Source organism: Eufriesea mexicana, unplaced genomic scaffold, assembly GCF_001483705.2.
Source record: "Eufriesea mexicana isolate 0111107269 unplaced genomic scaffold, ASM148370v2 scaffold382, whole genome shotgun sequence".
In the NCBI taxonomy this organism is placed as follows: Eukaryota; Metazoa; Arthropoda; class Insecta; order Hymenoptera; family Apidae; genus Eufriesea; species Eufriesea mexicana.
The window spans coordinates 2,087,610-2,106,102 of record NW_016908540.1 but is presented as its reverse complement, the minus strand read 5'-3'; the positions used below and the strand labels follow the sequence as shown (position 1 = coordinate 2,106,102).

The 18,493-nt window shown below is 34.4% G+C and overlaps 1 protein-coding gene across 1 annotated transcript; it reads right to left on the bottom strand.

Moving 5' to 3' along the window:
* Positions 1-264: 264 nt before the first annotated feature.
* Positions 265-14,555, bottom strand: LOC108545216 (retinal homeobox protein Rx; the record flags this gene model as incomplete). Its single annotated transcript, XM_017896726.1, has 3 exons — positions 14,526-14,555; positions 13,468-13,726; positions 265-470 (listed from the first exon to the last, which is right to left on the bottom strand). Coding segments are annotated over exons 1-3 (495 nt in total), but the record flags the coding sequence as incomplete, so codon positions are not given.
* Between the last annotated feature and the right edge of the window lie 3,938 nt (positions 14,556-18,493).

Below are 18,493 nucleotides of genomic sequence, written 5' to 3'. Positions count from 1 at the left end.
GCAGGAGACTGTCTACTATAGAACTCTCTGCAGTTCAACAATAACCAGGCCTACCTCTATCAAGTTAGAGTAGACCGCATCCCAGCAACATTGCCGCAGCAGCGTAACGGGCCTTACAACCCCGCGAAAATCCCTGAGCGAGTTGCAGGTGGTCAACGTGTTAATTAGCCATTTTGTACCAATTAAATAAATTTAACAAAATTGTCTAATCCGCCAGAAGAATGGAATTTTTCGATCCATATTCATTCGCATGGTCGTACTAACCTGAACTCTGGCCTCGGTCAGGTTAATCTTCATCGCCAGATCCTCCCTCGTGAAGACATCCGGGTAATGTGTCTGCGCAAACGCTGACTCTAGTTCCTCCAGTTGCTGAAGGGTGAACGTGGTTCTGTTTCTCCTTTGCTTTCGCCTCACGAAGGAATCCTCGCCAACTCCGTGCAGTGCCGGATGATACGCGGTGTAGCCAGTGTCTGCAACGTAATCAGAGCACGTATTCTGATTAGTATTGTTTTGCTCTAATTTCCACCCAGGGGAAAAATATATAACAATTCATGGAGCTCGATAAATGGTACGTAAGAACGTTATTGGGGTAGGTACAGGAACTTATTAACTTCAGAATCGATTTATTCGTGTAACCTTCACTTGGATATCAGGCAGATACGCTATGTCAAACCTGCTAAACAGATTTGTCAATTTAATATTTTAAGATTTAATTTATTATGCAGTGTAATAGCAGAGATCGTGTTCGTAATTTATGAATATTACCCTCTAGTGTAACGACCAGGTTAAGTTACTTCATGTAACAGGATTTAATATGGCGACTTTACGTGTAATTAGTTTTCTAGAGTTCTATCAGCTGTTTTTGTGTGAGAATTTTCTTCTTCCTAGGAATTTTGGAATATTTATTGTGGATGTTTGCGAGACTTTGACTTGATCACTTAATCATTGAATTTTCACGTGGCAATTATTTTTAGTAATTCTGGCGTGTTTTTCTGAAAATTACTTGTGGAATTTTAACCCTTTGCACTCGGCCATCTTTTCGTTTCAGAAACATAGTAATTCAAAGAGTTCCTGCCATAAAGTCGACGATATTTTCAAATCGGGAAAGAAGAAGTGCAAATTAACAATAAAATTATTTTATAATTAAAATAATTATTTAATAGAAAAAATTTATTTACAAAAAATTACAAAAAATTATTTAATAGAATTATTTTACTTCGATATTCCATGCGTTGTTGGGCAATTTTTAATTCGAGATATTAATTAATAACCATCTTTAAAATCTGATTAAATAGCGACTGAGAGTCGCCCCTCGAGTGGAAAGGGTTAATTTGTAGTTTTATAATATTTATAAGAACAAAAGTTCTGGGAGAGTGCTAAATTTTTTGGTAATTTTGGTATATTTTTTATTGAATATTACCTGTGGAATTTTATATTACAGGTATATAATGGATTCTAGATGAGTTCAGTTTGGAGTATAATTTTAAAAAATTACGAAAGTTACGTAGAATAATCTATATTTCCAATAATACAAGACCCAAACGTCCTCTCCTAAAATCCATTTTAACCCTTTGCACTTAAGAGGGGTCTTTCAGTCGCCATTTGATAAAATTTCGAAGCTCGATATTCATAAATGTGTCAAATTTCAGATAAAGTAACAGTATGCGAGGTATCGAAATCCAATAATTCTGCGTGTTAATTATCATACGATTTCTTATTCACTGCTCAGAAAAATATCGTCAGCTTTGTAACAGAAAATCTTTGAACTCCTATTCTTCTTTAGCCAAAAAATGGTCGAGTGCAAAGGGTTAAATATCACCCCTACCCATTTGATTCTAAACCAATTCACAAACTTAAATTCCCATAAAACTTCTACCATACTATTTTTCAAAACTTGAAAACTCTCTAATACACTCCCCAACAACCAAAGATACATTTATCAAACCCCAACACCAAAGTTAAAACCATCCTCGAACCAAACCCATACATCCTTAATCTCCAATATCCTGACCACCCACCCCCTCCAAAAAAAAAGAAGGAAAATCAAAAGAAAAAAGGGACTCTCACCCCCAATCGATCATTCCATCCGACCATCGTGCACCGCAGGTTTGACAAAAATTCGAAAGCGCCCTATCGCCTGGTGCATGATTTAACGCGGAATGGCTCGTTCGCGGGCCAATTACGAGGAACACACGGTTCGTCCGTTGGAAATGCGAAAAACGGGGGCTGGCCGAGGCACGCGCAGACAAAAGGACGGAGTGGGCCGAAGGGGACCGAAGGGAAACGATGGCGCAGCACGTACGACCCGTGCGAGCGAGACGGGGATACGGGCCGGAGTGGCCGCGAGAGAGAGACGGCGACAGGGACGGCCGGGTGGTGGGAGCGAGAGAGGCGACCGGGTGGGGGTAAACGTTACGAAAGCCAGAGAACCGCTTATCAATGATGCAGAGCAATCAGCGCAATTAATTACCGCGGCGCTAAGCCGGGGCTTAGCGAAAAACACAAATTAATTTCCTAAGCTCATAAAAATTCATGCGGCGAGCTCGCTGTCGAACACGGGCCTGCCCCCGCGAGTATCGACTGCGATGCTGCAATGGTGCACGCGTGTGCATCCACCTGCAAGATCGCGTTCAATTTCGGATTTTCGCTGCGATTATGGTTTTGTCTGCGTCCATCCGCGACGATGGGGTGTCTCGATGGCGGGTACTTTGGAACGATCTATTGTGTTTCTGGGGTGTTTAAATATGTTTTATTTATTTATTTATTATTTCTCTTTTTGTGCCTTGTTTCTTGTGAGGTTGTAACTAAGTATAAAAAATTGTTAAAATATTGAAAAGTAAAAAAATGGGGGTTTATGGTGTCTAAATACTTAGTTGTTTTAATAATTAGTGGTTCATTGATAATTCATTTTTTTATATAATCTATGAACTCTAGAAATATTATTTTGATTTTAAAAAAATTATTTAGAAACTGAAAATTTTGTTAAATAATATAAGAAATATCTACGTTTATAGATGGGGAGATGCTATTGCATTGAAATGATAAAATATTTAAGAACTGGTAAATATTAATCATTTTGTTATTAACCCTCATGATCCTGTGTAACTTTCGAGTCATATACTAATATATCGATATTTTATTAAACAATTTAAATTTTTCCACAAGATGGCGTATACGTCTTGTATTTTGTCTTTGGACACAAGTGCTGTCGGATGCATTGTAAGTCGTTGTTATTTTATAGCTATAATATGTATTCTTTATAACAAAATTGTTGAATTCAAAATATATATAATTATATGTATAATTCGAAATAATATTTATTCTTTATAAAAATTGCTGAATTCATATGTATAGGTTGATATTTGTTGATTTTACGTTGCATAAATTTTCGTATAGTCTTTAGTTAAACCTGTTTGCCTCTAATACTATGTGAAACTTGTAATAAGGAAATTGGCCCGAACGTAAACACGAGTGAGGCTTATAGTCAAGTATCACTGATGTCTTTCTACCTCAATTATGCATTATTTTTCTCCATGTCCAGGCGAAATGGCTCGACATGTGACCGACTCTACTACTGATTTTGGTACATACCATCGAAACTTAAATCGTAAAGTAAGGGGTTAATTTACATATCTACATATTACAGCCCTATTAATGTTATTAATACTAAAAAGCAAACATAAGATTTTTAAATAATAAGTTTGAATAAATAAATTTTGGATAAAGTCCATTTTTAATTTTATTTTACGTATCTTAAAAAATAAAAAGTATACTAAAATTGGAAATCATTATATTCTTCGTTTCTTATCTTTTATCAATGAGTGTATCTAAATTCGCAAAAATTTCTACCAAGATTAATAAAAATTTGGCATTCGATCATAACAATACCTTACAACCTCCAAACCTTGAACCTATATGTACGCTTATATTTAATTCCAAAATTTCATATAAAATTCAATGCGATCGTCGTCGCGCTTTCTAATTTAATTTCCTCGAGGCGGTTCGGCGACGTTCAATTCCGCGCGTTTTTCGCATGGTTAAATCGAAAATCGGTGGCTCGTAGGAAAGCGAAAACTCAGCAATTCGATTGCGTCGGCACGTCTGTTCTGTTTGCAACAAGTCATCCACACCGGAAACCAACTTTCATAACTACCACGGAACAATTATACCGTCGGGCAAACTCGTATCGTGTCATTGGCAATAGTCTGCCGCCTCTGCAAAATTAATGGGATCGTTCACGAGGATTTTCGCGTGCAGTATGTATGACTTTGCAATTGAATTTCCCGCGATCGATGTCCTGTCCTCGCGTTTAATAACAGCCTTCTCGTCGCGGGAAATTGTCCACCCCCTGCCCCCCGCCCGTCAAATGTGCCCCCGCTGTAATCGTCGGGATTTCGTTTATTAAACGGTAATGTCAATTTCGTCGTATATTTTTTACACGAAAACTCTCTACGCAACATCAGTCTCTACAGTGGTCCCAATAATTACAGAAATTTTTTTCATTGAAATTTTAATAATTTTTTTCATAATACTATTAATATGTATATATTAACGTAATAATATTTTTAATTACGTGGTATAGAAATTAAAACTAGAACTATCATGGGGGTTTATAATGACTTGTTTCGGACATTTTATTTTTGCGATTGTGGAAAATATACAGATTTTTGTGGGGGTTTATATATTTATTTAAGATTTTCTTTGTTGCTTCTTTGCTTCTTACGAAATGTGTTTGTCTCTTATGGTTCCATGTGATAGGCTAGTGTTCTATGGTGCTAGACTGTTGGTATCCATGTGGTCGTCGTTGCTATTGATAGGGTAGCAGTTCGAAGGACAATAGAAAAAGGAAGGGAGTTTCGTCCTAGGCACTACTAGTGGACTTATCAGTATGACTTTCTTCTAGTAGGCTGCAGGAATCCATCTATTAGGGGTGAGAACTTGGTCCCTGCATTTTGGTAAAGATTATACTGATTTTTGTTCAACTAGGATGACAGTTACATATCTTCTTTTATTTTTGTTATATCTTAATAATTAATACCAATTTGAAATTAACGGGTGTCCCAAAATTCTCGCAAGAATTAATAACTAATCGGTAATTCGGTAATTAATACCGAAGTAATACAACTTTAATCCTAAATATTTCAAAAACTATTGGGTAGTGTCGGCTATAATAATAATAAAAATCTACAAAGTTTCAATGAAATCGATGACCCAAAGGATTTGCATTCTCCTCGTCAAATTTAAGATTTTTCAAAAAGTGGAGTTAATCGATTCGTGCAGTGAACGGCTCATATATACCTTATACGTCAAGATAATCTATCTACAGCCTCTCGACGTCATCCGACGCTTCTGAAACTACCCTGCGGATAGGAGCAAAGCGAGAAGGAAGGAGAAGAAAAAGAATGGCGGGTAAAATAGAAGCGGAGGCAAGAATCGAAGCTTGCTGGTCGGGTAAATAAATTTATCGGTGGCCGAAACTGAAATCCACTCAAGATCTTAGATTAGACTCGGGGTACCGGGGCGAAGCCGGGATCCAGACAACTCGCACAACTCATCGAGACTCTTGGCCTGATCCAATTTATTAGCGTACCTAGCCGGGGCAGCGCGCGCAAGGAAGGTCCCGCTGACTTCTGCACACGTCTCCTTTTCCACGACACACGTCGCCACGAGTAGGGGTCGTGGCTTTGTCTCCCCGCTGAGGGAAAACAATAGAGGGATTAATTTCTTCTTGCCGGGAAGCAGACGCGGAAAGCTCGCACGTGCCCCGTCGACGTGGTACGTGCGCCTTTAAAACGCTTTGTCCTCTCCAACCAGGACCGCCCTTGATTTGCTTCCGTTCCAAATGCGTGTCTGGATTAACCCTTGCCTAGCCAGGTGCGGCCCCAAGTGTCGGGAACCGTCTGTTTTTTTTTCCGATTTCGAGTGCCGCTGTCTGCTGAAGGACAGGCCTGTCGTTTGTTCGAGGAGCTGTTTTTATAATGGGATTAAATCCGAGTCAGTGGTAGAGATTTGGCTGCAGGTGGTTTATGGGGGTTGGTGGAGATGATCGGTTGGAGGGTTACACTTGAGTATCCTTTTATGCTTTGGTATTTGTTATTCTTTATGCTCCGTTCTTTTTATACTTTTTCTAGCTTTTCAGGTATTATTTATTTAGGTTTATTTCTTATAACGTTACAAAATATATTAATGTTGGAAGAAGGTATCAAAAAATAAATTGTGTTCTTATTATTTAGGTTATTTATTTTTTATTTATTTATTTATTTATTTATTTATTATAGGTTATTTATTTACACGTTTTATTTATTTATTTTTTTTATTCGTGCACATTTGCATTTTTTTTTTAAATGTGTTCATAATTGCATGTTTCTCAAAGTTTGTTTTTATGCTATTGCTAAAACGCACGTTAATTGGTTTACAGACACTGTGGTTAGGATCATTGTATTTTATGTTTATATTTTTGCAAATTTGTATTGTTAAGGTTATTTATTTATTTATTGTAGGTTATTTATTTATTTATTATTGTAGGTTATTTATTTATTTATTATTGTAGGTTATTTATTTACACGTTTTATTTATTTTTTTTTTATTCGTGCACATTTGCATCTTTTTTTTTTTAAATGTGTTCATGATTGCATGTTTTCCAATGTTTGTTTTTATACTATTGCTGAATTGCAAGTTAATTAGTTTGCAGACACTGTGGTTAGGATCATTGTATTTTGTTATGTTTATATTTTTGTAAATTTGTATTATTTAGGTTATTTATTTATTTATTTATTTGTTGTAGGTTATTTATTTACACGTTTTATTTATTTATTTTTTTATTCGTGCACATTTGCATCTTCGTTTTAAAAATGTGTTCATGATTGCATGTTTTGCAATGTTTGTTTTTATACTGTTGCTAAAATGCAAGTTAATTAGTTTCTAGACAGTGTGGTTAGGATCATTGTATTTTGTATGTTGTACCATGTAATATATTTCACAGTCTCTCTTTGTGCATCCTCATTGCATTCTACTTGCAAACATTACTGAAAATAAATTGATGATGTGTAATTTTTTTAGATGATTAATCTTTATGTACTTGGTATATTTTTAAGATGATTTATTCACACGTTTTATTTTTTGATTCTTGCACATTTGCATAGTTTTTTCTTATTTAAATGTCGTGTTTATAGTTACATGTTTTGCAATATTTTCTTTTACCTTGTCGTTGAAAAACAATTTAGTCAAAATCATTATATTTTGTATTTTACGATTTTTAATATTTTAAAGTCTTCTCTTTGCATTCCCCTTGCAAATGTCACTGAAAATACATCGATGATTTATAATTTGTTATACATACAATATTATATTTTGTTCCCATTGGTAAAAATAATAAAACTAAGTTGAACCACTACTAAACAGATAGAGCTGAAAGAAAATTTTCGGTTTTACGAAGCTTTTCGCTGCTAGTGTGCTGAAATACTTAAAATATCGAAATAGTTCAAAATTTAGAAAAATTTCAAGCTTCGAGAATTCAAAACTTTTCCTAAGCTACAAAAATTACAAATTGTATTATCTACCATCTACAATTTTACTGACCCAATATATCATCGATCAACTCCACGTAATTTACATGTATTAAATTATCTTCCTGGCCATTAATTATTAAATAAGTCAATAAATAAATAAATCACTTCATATCTCCATAAACTTCCATAATTCTTCCCCAATTATCCACCCAATATACTATCCCAGTATCTCATCCACCTGTCCCATTTTACAAGTTTCGCCCGATAAAGAAACGATACGAAGAAGCTGAAAAATAATACTAAAAACAATTATCACGTTTACCTGAAACTCGTTGCAGGCCGAGTGTAGCTGGCTCGAGGGTTCAGTGGAAAAACTAGACACAGAACGAAATCTAATGACACCCCGACCGTTACTAATGACGCTAACGAGCTAGTTAGATGTTAGAGCGAATGTCGGTGGGTTCGGACCCTGCGCCGAGTGAACCCACTTACCGACTTATCACGTAGTTACCTAATCTGTTTATCCCAACGGGGGGCGGCGAGGGGGACGACGACCAGGGAAGGGTGCACGGACGTCCCCGAGGACACCCCGCCCCCTCGTTGCACGAGATCATCCAGCAGGCGTCGTTTCGACACACATGTGCCGTCGAAATTACGTGTCTTAGGTTTGTACTACATACGAAGACAAGTGTTGGTTGAATTCAGTGGTAACGTGGGAGATTTAGTGCATGTTCCAGGAGAAAAGTTTAAAGAACATTCGGAGGATTTTTGGTTTAATTTTGATATACTTTGACGAGGTGTTTTTCAGATTTCTTACAAGATTTATTATTTGATTAGTATGATATATAGTCGCTTTTTTAATTTGTATATATTTTTTTGTTTTTGGCAGTTTGCTGATACTATTTGCAGATAGCGAATTTTTATTAAAAATTTGGTAACGACTCGTGGTACAATTTTGGTTAGAAATTTTAGGATATCTCAGAAATGGAAATAGAAATATTGATTATCTTACTATAAGAAGCTATATGATGCTAGATATATATAATAATTTTTATTTATTTTATTCAATCGTGGAATTTAGTTTTTCTTCCACGAGTGACTTCTGTATTTTTATGCAAAAGAATATTCTTTATTAGAAATTTATTTTTTAATTGAATATATGCTTTGTTAGATATATATAGTAATATTGCTTTGGTATATATATATAATTATTTTTATTTATTTTATTCAATCTTGGGATTTAATTTTTCTTTAACGAGTAACTTCTGTATTTTTATGCAAAAGAATATTCTTTATTAGAAATTTAGTTGAGAATTGAGTATATGCTTTGTTTCTTTGTATATGAATTGCTTGTATATGCAGATAAATAGAACAAATAAAAATCTAGAACATATATCGATGAGTTACTTTGAAAAATTATTTTAAAATTTATAATAATTACATTCAAATTATAATTAAACAAATTTTTAGAACTTAATATTTTGTCGATAATTTTCCCATGCTTCTACAGAAGGGAATATTCTGTTTAAAAATTTATTAATTAAATCATACACCTAGCACTTCTTGTCGTAAAAATAAAAACCGTGAAAATACTTTATTAATTCCTATAGAAAAATATTATGCAAGGCAAATTTTGTAATAATAGTATCTGGAAAATAGAACGTGTCTCTTTATGAATACGTATATTTTATTCTCAATTAAACTGCTGTCTCAGTGATAAAATTCTGTGCACCTAGTTGCATCTTGGCTTTAAGAAATTCTTCGTATTTTTCGTCGCGTTCTAATCAACGATAAACGCGCGTACGAATTTCACTTAATTTTAAGCGAAGCTGCAGGGAGCGTCTGCGATAAAGGGAATGATAAATGCGCATTAAAAACATAATTTCACTTTGCGCCGGGGAAATCAATATTTTATTTAAACTATATTTCGGGGCCTAGATGGAAGGGCACTTACACACGTCCCTGAGGATACCGTATCTCTCTCCCCTCCTACACCTACGGTCCCCATTCGATTATCTACCTACCACATGTATCTCATTGAGGTTCATAATATGCAATAAAGTGAGCATATACATCGTGACCCGGTGAACCATGGCCGGGAAGTATTAAAAAAGCAGCATAACGTATTTTCGTTTTTTTTTTCATTTCTCCCCCTTTCGTTTTACTACGAAGAATTTTTTAAAAACAATTTTTATATATTATTCGTTTGTAGAATGGACCCAATATTTTTTACATTTAGTATAGGGATACTGTAGATTTGAAATCTTCTGCTTGGTAACGATAAAAATTTAATAAGGAGAAAAATTCTAATGGGAATTTTAATTTTTGTTAGGACGAGATTTAATAATAAAAAAGAAAAAAAAATTCATATTTGGTATGACAAACTTCAATACAAAAAATATTTTAATAAGAAGTTTAATATTTAAACTAAGGAATAATTTAAGCTCTTTCGATTTTAAAAATTTTTATAATCATTTGAAATTCTTGAATGCGAATAAAAATATGAAAGGAGGCTATGAAATATTATACTTTATATATAGACAATATTTTATTAATTTTCTAAGAAATATATACTTTCTTAAAATATAAGAACAAAATGAAACAAATAGAATATTAATTTCTCTAGTAATTTAAATATAATGATTATTTCACAAAGTTTGGTTTACAGCATGAAATAGTGGAAGCTCTAAAATATTATATTTTATATAAAGACAATATTTTCTTATTTTCCTAAGAGGTATATACTTCCTTAAAATATAAGAACAGGAATAAATAAATAGAATATTAATTTCTCCAGTAATTTAAATATAATAATTATTTCATAAAATTTGGTTTACAACATGAAATAGTGTAGGCTCTAAAATATTATATTTTATATAAAGACAATATTTTCTTATTTTCCTAGGAGGTATATACTTCCTTAAAATATAAGAACAGGAATAAATAAATAAAATATTAATTTCTCCAGTAATTTAAATATAATAATTATTTCACAAAATTTGGTTTACAACGTAAAATAGAGGAGGCTCTGAAATATTATATTTTATCTAAAATATATTCTTAAAATGTAAGGACAAAGAGAAATAAATAGAATATTAATTTCTCCAGTGATTTAAATATAATAATTATTTCACAAAATTTGGTTTACAACACGAATGATCGAATTAAAAAATTAATGTAACAAATCGATACACGTATAATTGAGAAATAATCTCTGCAAATAAAATGACGAATCAGAAGCCCTAAAAAGAGAATTCGAAATTGTGCTTGCATGAAAGAAAGCGAAAATCAAATTTAAAGGATGAAAAACTGCCTAGAAAATTCACTGTAGGAAATTACACACGATAGTAGCAATTTTCTGAAAATTCAATCACGCGTTGGTCAATATCGGAAAACCTGGAAGAATGTTGAAAATCGAAATTCGTGTCATTCGGTGAGAAAATAGATATCCACAAACGGGAGTTAATGTACGCGACAGAAACGAGATTCGACTTGGAAAGCGATCGGTGAATAGGCAAACTGGCGTCGAAGTTCTGAAGAGCGACTCGGCACCGCCGTCGGGACGCGGTTTAACCGGAAGTTGCTCCGAAGTGCAAATTAAGTTTAGCGGCCGTCCAGTTTGTAGCGTCCACTTTGCGTAACTCGGTCTAGTCGGTAATGTAACTTCATCGATGTGTTCCGCCAGAGCAAGTGCCGGTACAATCAATCTCCCTTTTCCCTCTTCCTCCCCCTTTTCCTCCCCAACTATCGTCCGTCTACCTTTCTGCTCGATTTTATACCATTCTACCGCGATCTCAGCTTTTTCTTTAGCTTTTTCCATTTTCTTTTTATTTAGTTACTCCTTTCTTTATTGCTTTGCATAATTTGTTATTGCAGTGAAAGATAGTGATAAAAATTTAGTAATTAATTATTTGCTATAACAATATAGGATAAAAATATTTTAGCTAGTGAATAATCAGAAAAATTTCTTTCTTTCCTTTTCTTTAATTAAATAATTAATTTATATATAATAGTATAAGGTAAAAATATTTCAGCTAGTGAATAGTCAGAAAAATTTCTTTCTTCCTTTTTCTTAGATTAAATGATTAATTGCTATAGTAGTATAAGGTAAAAATATTTTAGCTGGTGAATAGTCAGAAAAATCTATTTTTTCTTTTTCTTTAATTAAATGTTCAGTTGCTGTAGTAGCATAAAGTAAAAATATTTTTGTTAATGAATACTCTGAAAAATTTATTTTTTCCTTTTTCTTTAATTAAATTTGGATAAAAAATTAGAGTGTATTTGTTTAAAGTAATCTTGTTTTTACTTTTCCCTTTCTTCTTTTTCTTACCAATTATTGTTCATCTATTTTTCTTTTTGGTCAATTTTATTTTTATTTACTTCTTCTCATACGTTTGGTAAAGTATAATATAATGTAATATAATGTAATATAATATATAATGTATAGATATTTAACATACAGTTATTCAATTACTAATTTATAGTCACAGAAAAATAAAAACATTTTTAAATAATTTTTAATTTGTGAAATCCAAGAATGAAAGTATGTTACGTGGAATTTTTCCAAAACAAAATAACAAATTTCAACGAAAGGAATTGTAACTCGACTTTCATTTTGAAGTCATATTAAATTCATCCCTTAGTACCGCACGTAGTAAATAAGCACTAAGGATTCACGTGAAATTTCATATTAATACTTAAATCTTAAATGGACAGTTCCATCATCATTTATAATTTCTGTTACGTCGAGGGTGATTTGAGAAATTGAATTGACGTTTCTCCATGATACGGCTCGCTTTAAAATCCACCCTCGCGGCGGCTAGAGTGAAATTGAGGAAGAATAGTAAGGGAGAGGAAAATAGATGAAGAAATGTAAGATTATGGGCGGAATCAAATTTTCCTTACGGGGGTAAATCGGAACAAAACAGTACTCCAGGGACGTTCCTAATCGTGTCGCTCGAAGCTACAGGGGTTCGTCGATAGTAGAACATGTTTGTGGGCTCTGTTATTATGTTTTGTATTATCTTATGGAATATAATCCGTTATATTATACCCTGCACTATATAATACCATAATTCATCGATTTTATACTTTGATTTATTCGATTTAATATCTATTTTTCTACCATGAATTTTGTTAAACGTATTTTCATCCCCCAAGCCTGAATATTTTAAATAGGTTTTAATAACAAACAATCTGCGTGAGAAAATAAAATAATTGTAAAGAAATTGCGAGGTTTAGTTATTTTTAATATAACTATACTTATGTATATAGCAATTTAATTTCCACCCTAACTTCATTATTAAATGTTATCTTATTTCTTACTATTAATTCCCACTTTTTTCCATGTTTTTACTATTAGCAACCATAATTTTAAGTGAAATAAATTTCTTATCTCAGGTTCTTCGAGAAACGACAGAAATAAATAGATTATTTTTCACAGAAGCATCCAATTTTACGATTACAAAAACATCACAAATGTTTCCCTAAATTTTTAATTATTCTGATGTAAAATTCGCGAATAAAGCGCGCAGATAATTTTTCCATCACAATACATCGTGATAACCAAGTGTAAGAATTTTTTGAAATTTCAATTACTGTCTCAGAACCTCTCAACCAAATACTCGAAAGCAAAGGGAATATTTCTATTCTTGTGATCACAAAGACAGCTATAAAATTTCCTAAAATTCCAATTAGCGTTCCAAAACTTCTCGACAATACACACGAAGACATATAGAATATTTCTCTCAAGTGTTTCGAATTTTATGATCACAAAGTCCCCCCACAAATTTCTCCGAATTCCAATTATCGTTCGAAAATCCGTGAACAAAACCCTCGGAAACAAGTGGAACATCCACGAAAATTTCGAATGTTGTCATCACAAAGTGAGTCAAAATTTCCTCAGACTTCAATTACTGCGTAGACAAAACAGACGGAGACAAATGTAATATCTACTTACAGGGGTGAGTGGCGGCGAATGGGTACTCGAGGGTGGGTGGTAACCGTGGCGTTGGAAGACCCGGGGGGCAGTGGTAGCAGAACATGCCGCCAGGCCTGGCCACCGTCCCCCCCCCCGGCCCTCCACCCCCTCCTGCCCCCGGCACCTGCGGCTGACTCGACTGCTGTTGCTGTTGCTGTTGTTGCTGCTGCTGTTGCTGCTGCTGGTGGTGCGTGTGGTGGTGGTTATTGTTCGACTGGTGAGTGTGAACTGATCCAATCTGCAATTACAGAGAAAGAGGGGTTTCTTACGTAAGTCGCGGATCATTTTTCCAGGAAAGTGAATTAGAGGCTGTTAGGGAACACTGTCACTGGTATTTCTGAACGATTTGTCGGGCCAAGAGAAATTGTCTAATTAGTCGTTGCCGGTGGTAATTGTTTCTCGGGAGGATTAAACGACAAAGAAGCTTGTTCGTTTCGAAAATAGAGCGAGGTTGAAATAAACGAGTACGTATTTTTGGTTTACATTAGTCAATCAGAATTTTGAGCACTGTTGAAATTGGAAATATTTAAACTCACGATTAATTATATTTCCAAACGTGTCTATGAAAATGGTGATTTATGTTTGTGAATTAAGAACATCGAAAGATCGAATTTGCCACTTATTTCAACCCTTAATTTATACACGATTTTTCGATCTCGTTTTTGAGTGAGTACAAGTCTTCGAAAAATTGGAAAAAATTCTGCTGTTGTCTCTAAACATTCTAAACCAAGTTTCAAATAAAAAATTCAAGATACGCGGGATTTTTTTTAATTTTGGGATTTATATGACTTTCGTTAATAGGGTAAGGGTAAGGGTTAAATTATACAGATCAATTTTATGGTAACAATCTAATTATTTTTAGCACGGTATTTTTATTTGTAGAATTTGTTATTGATTCATTTGTTCTTAATTTTCTGTATTTTGGAAAGATCTTTAATTATAGGAACAAGAAGATTGTTTTCCTTCTTGAGAAATAGAAAACAATGTTTTATTTATGCATATAGTATTTTACAGGTATTGGAAAAGTTCAACAGTACCAAGTATAGTTCTTTGCTTAAATAGGACATATTTGCCACTGTTTGCAAAAGTATTAAAAGGTAGCTAAAAAATAATAATAATTACGTTCTTCTGCAAAGGGTTAAACGTTGTATCTTTATATAAAATGTGTATTCGTGTGTGTATTCGTACTAAAAAGTTCAGATATCTGTATAAATTAAAACAAAATTTTACTCTATCTCTCTGTATTATCTGCAAGTAGTTCATTGTTGCCATAGTATACCGCAAAGATAATTTATTCAAGAGGGAATTTAATAACTTAAACTCAGTTTTATGGAGAAAGGAATACTCGGTACTCTTTGAGATAATTTTTCGTTAATTAGTTTTATATAACTCGTTTATTATTATCATGGTACGAGTTACGCTTAATTTATACAGGATGCACTGTGTAAACAATTATTATAGCGAAGTAAGTTGAGCTTCCTGGTTAAAATGTTAATGCGATTGTAGATTTTAATTATTCAATTATCCTTATTGAAAGCTAAGATAATTACCGTTCATAATGCCGGAGAGAAAACGCATAGCCCGGCTATCCACTTAGACACACGAAGTAATTAAGCATTAAATTGGTTCTTAGTATGTAAGTGCACGTAGAATCATAATGACGATATTGTCAAAGCAGTTGTTTATTTTAATAACAATATCGTGAAAACTGTATTTCGATTAGAGTCTGAGTAACGAGATGCAGTGGTACCAATGCACAGATAAATTAAACTTTCATTTTGAAAAATTAATTATATCTTTTTTCGTACACGTATGCACGTATAATATTGAAGATACTTCTATTAATATGGGATGCTAACGTTTTTAGAAATTTGTAGAATATGTGCTTTTTGGGTTATGAACTAATTATTATTATTATTATGGGTTTTAATAATATGGGAATATTAACCCTTTGCACTCGAGAGGCGCCTCTTAGTCGCCATTTAATCAGATTCTAAAGATGGGTGTTAATTAACATATCAAATTTACATTTACCCAACAATGCGTGGAATATCGAAGTAAAATAATTCTACGTCTTAAATTGCATACGATTTCTTATTTATCGTTTTAAAAATATCGTCGTCCTTATGGCAGAAAGTCTTCGAATTATTATTTTCCTGTAACGAAAAAATCGTCGAGTGCAAAGGGTTAAAAAATATTGGAAAAATCTGGATTTGCATAAATAATTCGTAAACGTAATTATAGTTATATTTCTTGTGCGTGATAAATGGTTGAATTAACTTTTCAGGATTTTATCAGCAAGTTGCTCAATCTAGCACGTGTTCATTTCGAATTCGTGTTCATTCTATTGAAGAAATAGAATCTAGCAATTCGAAATAATTGGTGATTTAGTTAAATTAGTACTTTGAAGCAATTGCTTTAACTACAGTCTTCAACGACGAATTATTTCACCCTTAACCAAGCATTTGACATACTTATCACCTAAACTTCACCCACATAGATTCCACTAATCTATCCTTCTTCGATTGTCCTCACAAATACTCTCGAAATCCACAGAATTCCTATACAACTTTCATTTCATGAAAGAAACTTATTTTTGAGAAAAACAAAATTATATGTTGACTTTTCTGTCACGTGAATATATATTAATAGGAATATTTAATTTTTCTCAAAATACTATAGTTTAGAATAACAATTGTCCAACGTACATATCTATATTCCTCTAGACACATACTTAAACTAATCATAAATTATAATTTCAAAAAACTCTAATTTATTCGTTAATTGGATTACGAAATATACAATTCACATGTCTATCAAAGAAAAGAAAGAGAAAAAAGAATAAAAACAAATTTTATATTTTCAAAAGTTTATACAATTTAACCGAATGCAAACAGCATGCATCAAAAACGCAGAAAATATCTGAAATCCAACACCCACCCATCATCCCTTCAACATTTTGCAACTCTTTCGACCCATCGAACAAACACCTCGAATCTTCCTGAACATCGCGTTCCATCATTCTCACCCCAAACCGCGAACTCTTGACAAACCCGGCTACTTCCGATTTCCTGCAGCGACACTGGGATTTTCGAAAGCGGGGTGAAACACGATTAAGAGAGAACGCGACACAGGGGTGTTCGCGTTCGCGTTCGCCACTGCGAAGCGGGAACCACGGGCGTAAGAGGGGCGGGAGTGGGGGTGGCGTATTGGCCGATTACGCCGATCCCCATTAGAGGGATTGTAAACTGCCGTAAATAAATAATGCACGTATCGGCGAGGAGCGTGTGGAGGGCTCTTTGCCTAAGCAGCCATCGGTCGGTGGAACTTAATAAACGGCGGGGTTATCAATTTATAATGGGCCGGCGTGTCGCGCATGCGCATGCCTACAGGGCCGCAGCTCCGGTTACATAACCTCGTGTGCACGCGGGCGAGCTTTAAACTCCGTGTATTCCCTAACTCTATGCCCGCGATCCTCCCCACTCCCGTGCGGCCTCCCCACTCCGGCGATTCTACGTTGCTTGCTCGCAACCACCAGCGCCACCATCCCCACTCCTGCCGCCGCGATCGCTCCAGTCGTCTCTGTTCCGCGGCGCTAGCGTGTCTTCCTTGCTCCCTCGGCCTTTGCGGCTTCGCTACAAGGGACAAATTGAATTTTAGATCGTGCCGTGCTCTTCTGGGGTCCACGAGAAAAGCCAGGTGGAGCGACAGGGATGGAGAGAAAGGGAGAAAGGGTGGGACAGAGACGGAGAAGGGAGCGAATGGCGGCGGGGCGGTGGGACCCGGGAGCAGACGTCGAGATGATACTAATTGAAATTTGAAATTGATATTAGCGAATTATTACCCCTCTCTGTCGCGCGCGCTCGCTTCTGCTTGGCCCAACGCAATTACGGCCGCGTGTCGGGTATCAAAAGTAATTGCTGCCAAACTTAACGAAATTTAGCCAATTTTCGTTTCGGCTGCCTGACCTTCCACGACGACGGATTACCGGCTCGGGTTTCGCTTTACGTATGCACGCGGACCGCCTTTGCGAGGGATCGCAAATGGAATTCCGGGGGTGATTTCGATGCTGAGTTGGAACCGTTTGAGAGCCACGTCTTCGAGTTTTCTTGTAAGATGAACCGGTGTGGAAGATGTGGCACCTTGCACGGGATATTTCGGGTCCTTGGTTCTTGGGGTTGCATGCGCTCATTGCATGCGCTTTTTGTTTCTAATTTAACATTAGAAATACAATAATAGAGAAACAGAGTAACGATTTGAGAATTTTTATTTTCTGGGACACGTAAATTAAAATTAATAATAGGCTTTATGTAGAATATTCCAAAAAATTTATTCATTATCAAGATACTATTTTCAATTTTAAGTATATAAATAACGATAGTGAATGTTGGTACGATAAAAATGAATACGTATTTTTAACTACATTCCTGCCTTAATACAAAATTTGTTAATCCTGGCAAAATCTGTTTTGTGATTTCAGAAAATCCAAATATAAATAATTTGAATTCTTTTTTGAATTGTTTGATAATTTTAAGTTTAGCAACAATGGTTAACTTATAGTTAATAAAATAAAAAATAGTTATTATATAACATATAGTATATTATACTATATATTTAATATGTATAATATACATATATATTATTATTTTATAATTACATATAATATATAAAATATATAGTATTTTAATATTGTAAAACTTGATGTACGTATTTAATGGGATTACCTTGAGATTTATTTTTCTGAATGAACTTAACGTTAACAAACGGTATAGATTATTCGAAATTTAAATGAACCTAAATTAAGATCGCTCTAAATTGCGAAAAGTTTCAAACAACCATAGTGTTTCGCAATTACCCTTTAAAAATAAAAATATCCTTTAATGCTCATCCTAAGTAACCCTAAGTAAACCAGAAATCAACCAAGACACCCTTCTCACCCTCCACACCCCATGTTCAACATGGAACGTCGCGAAGCAGTGACACCGTTAAACGGATCAGCCGATTA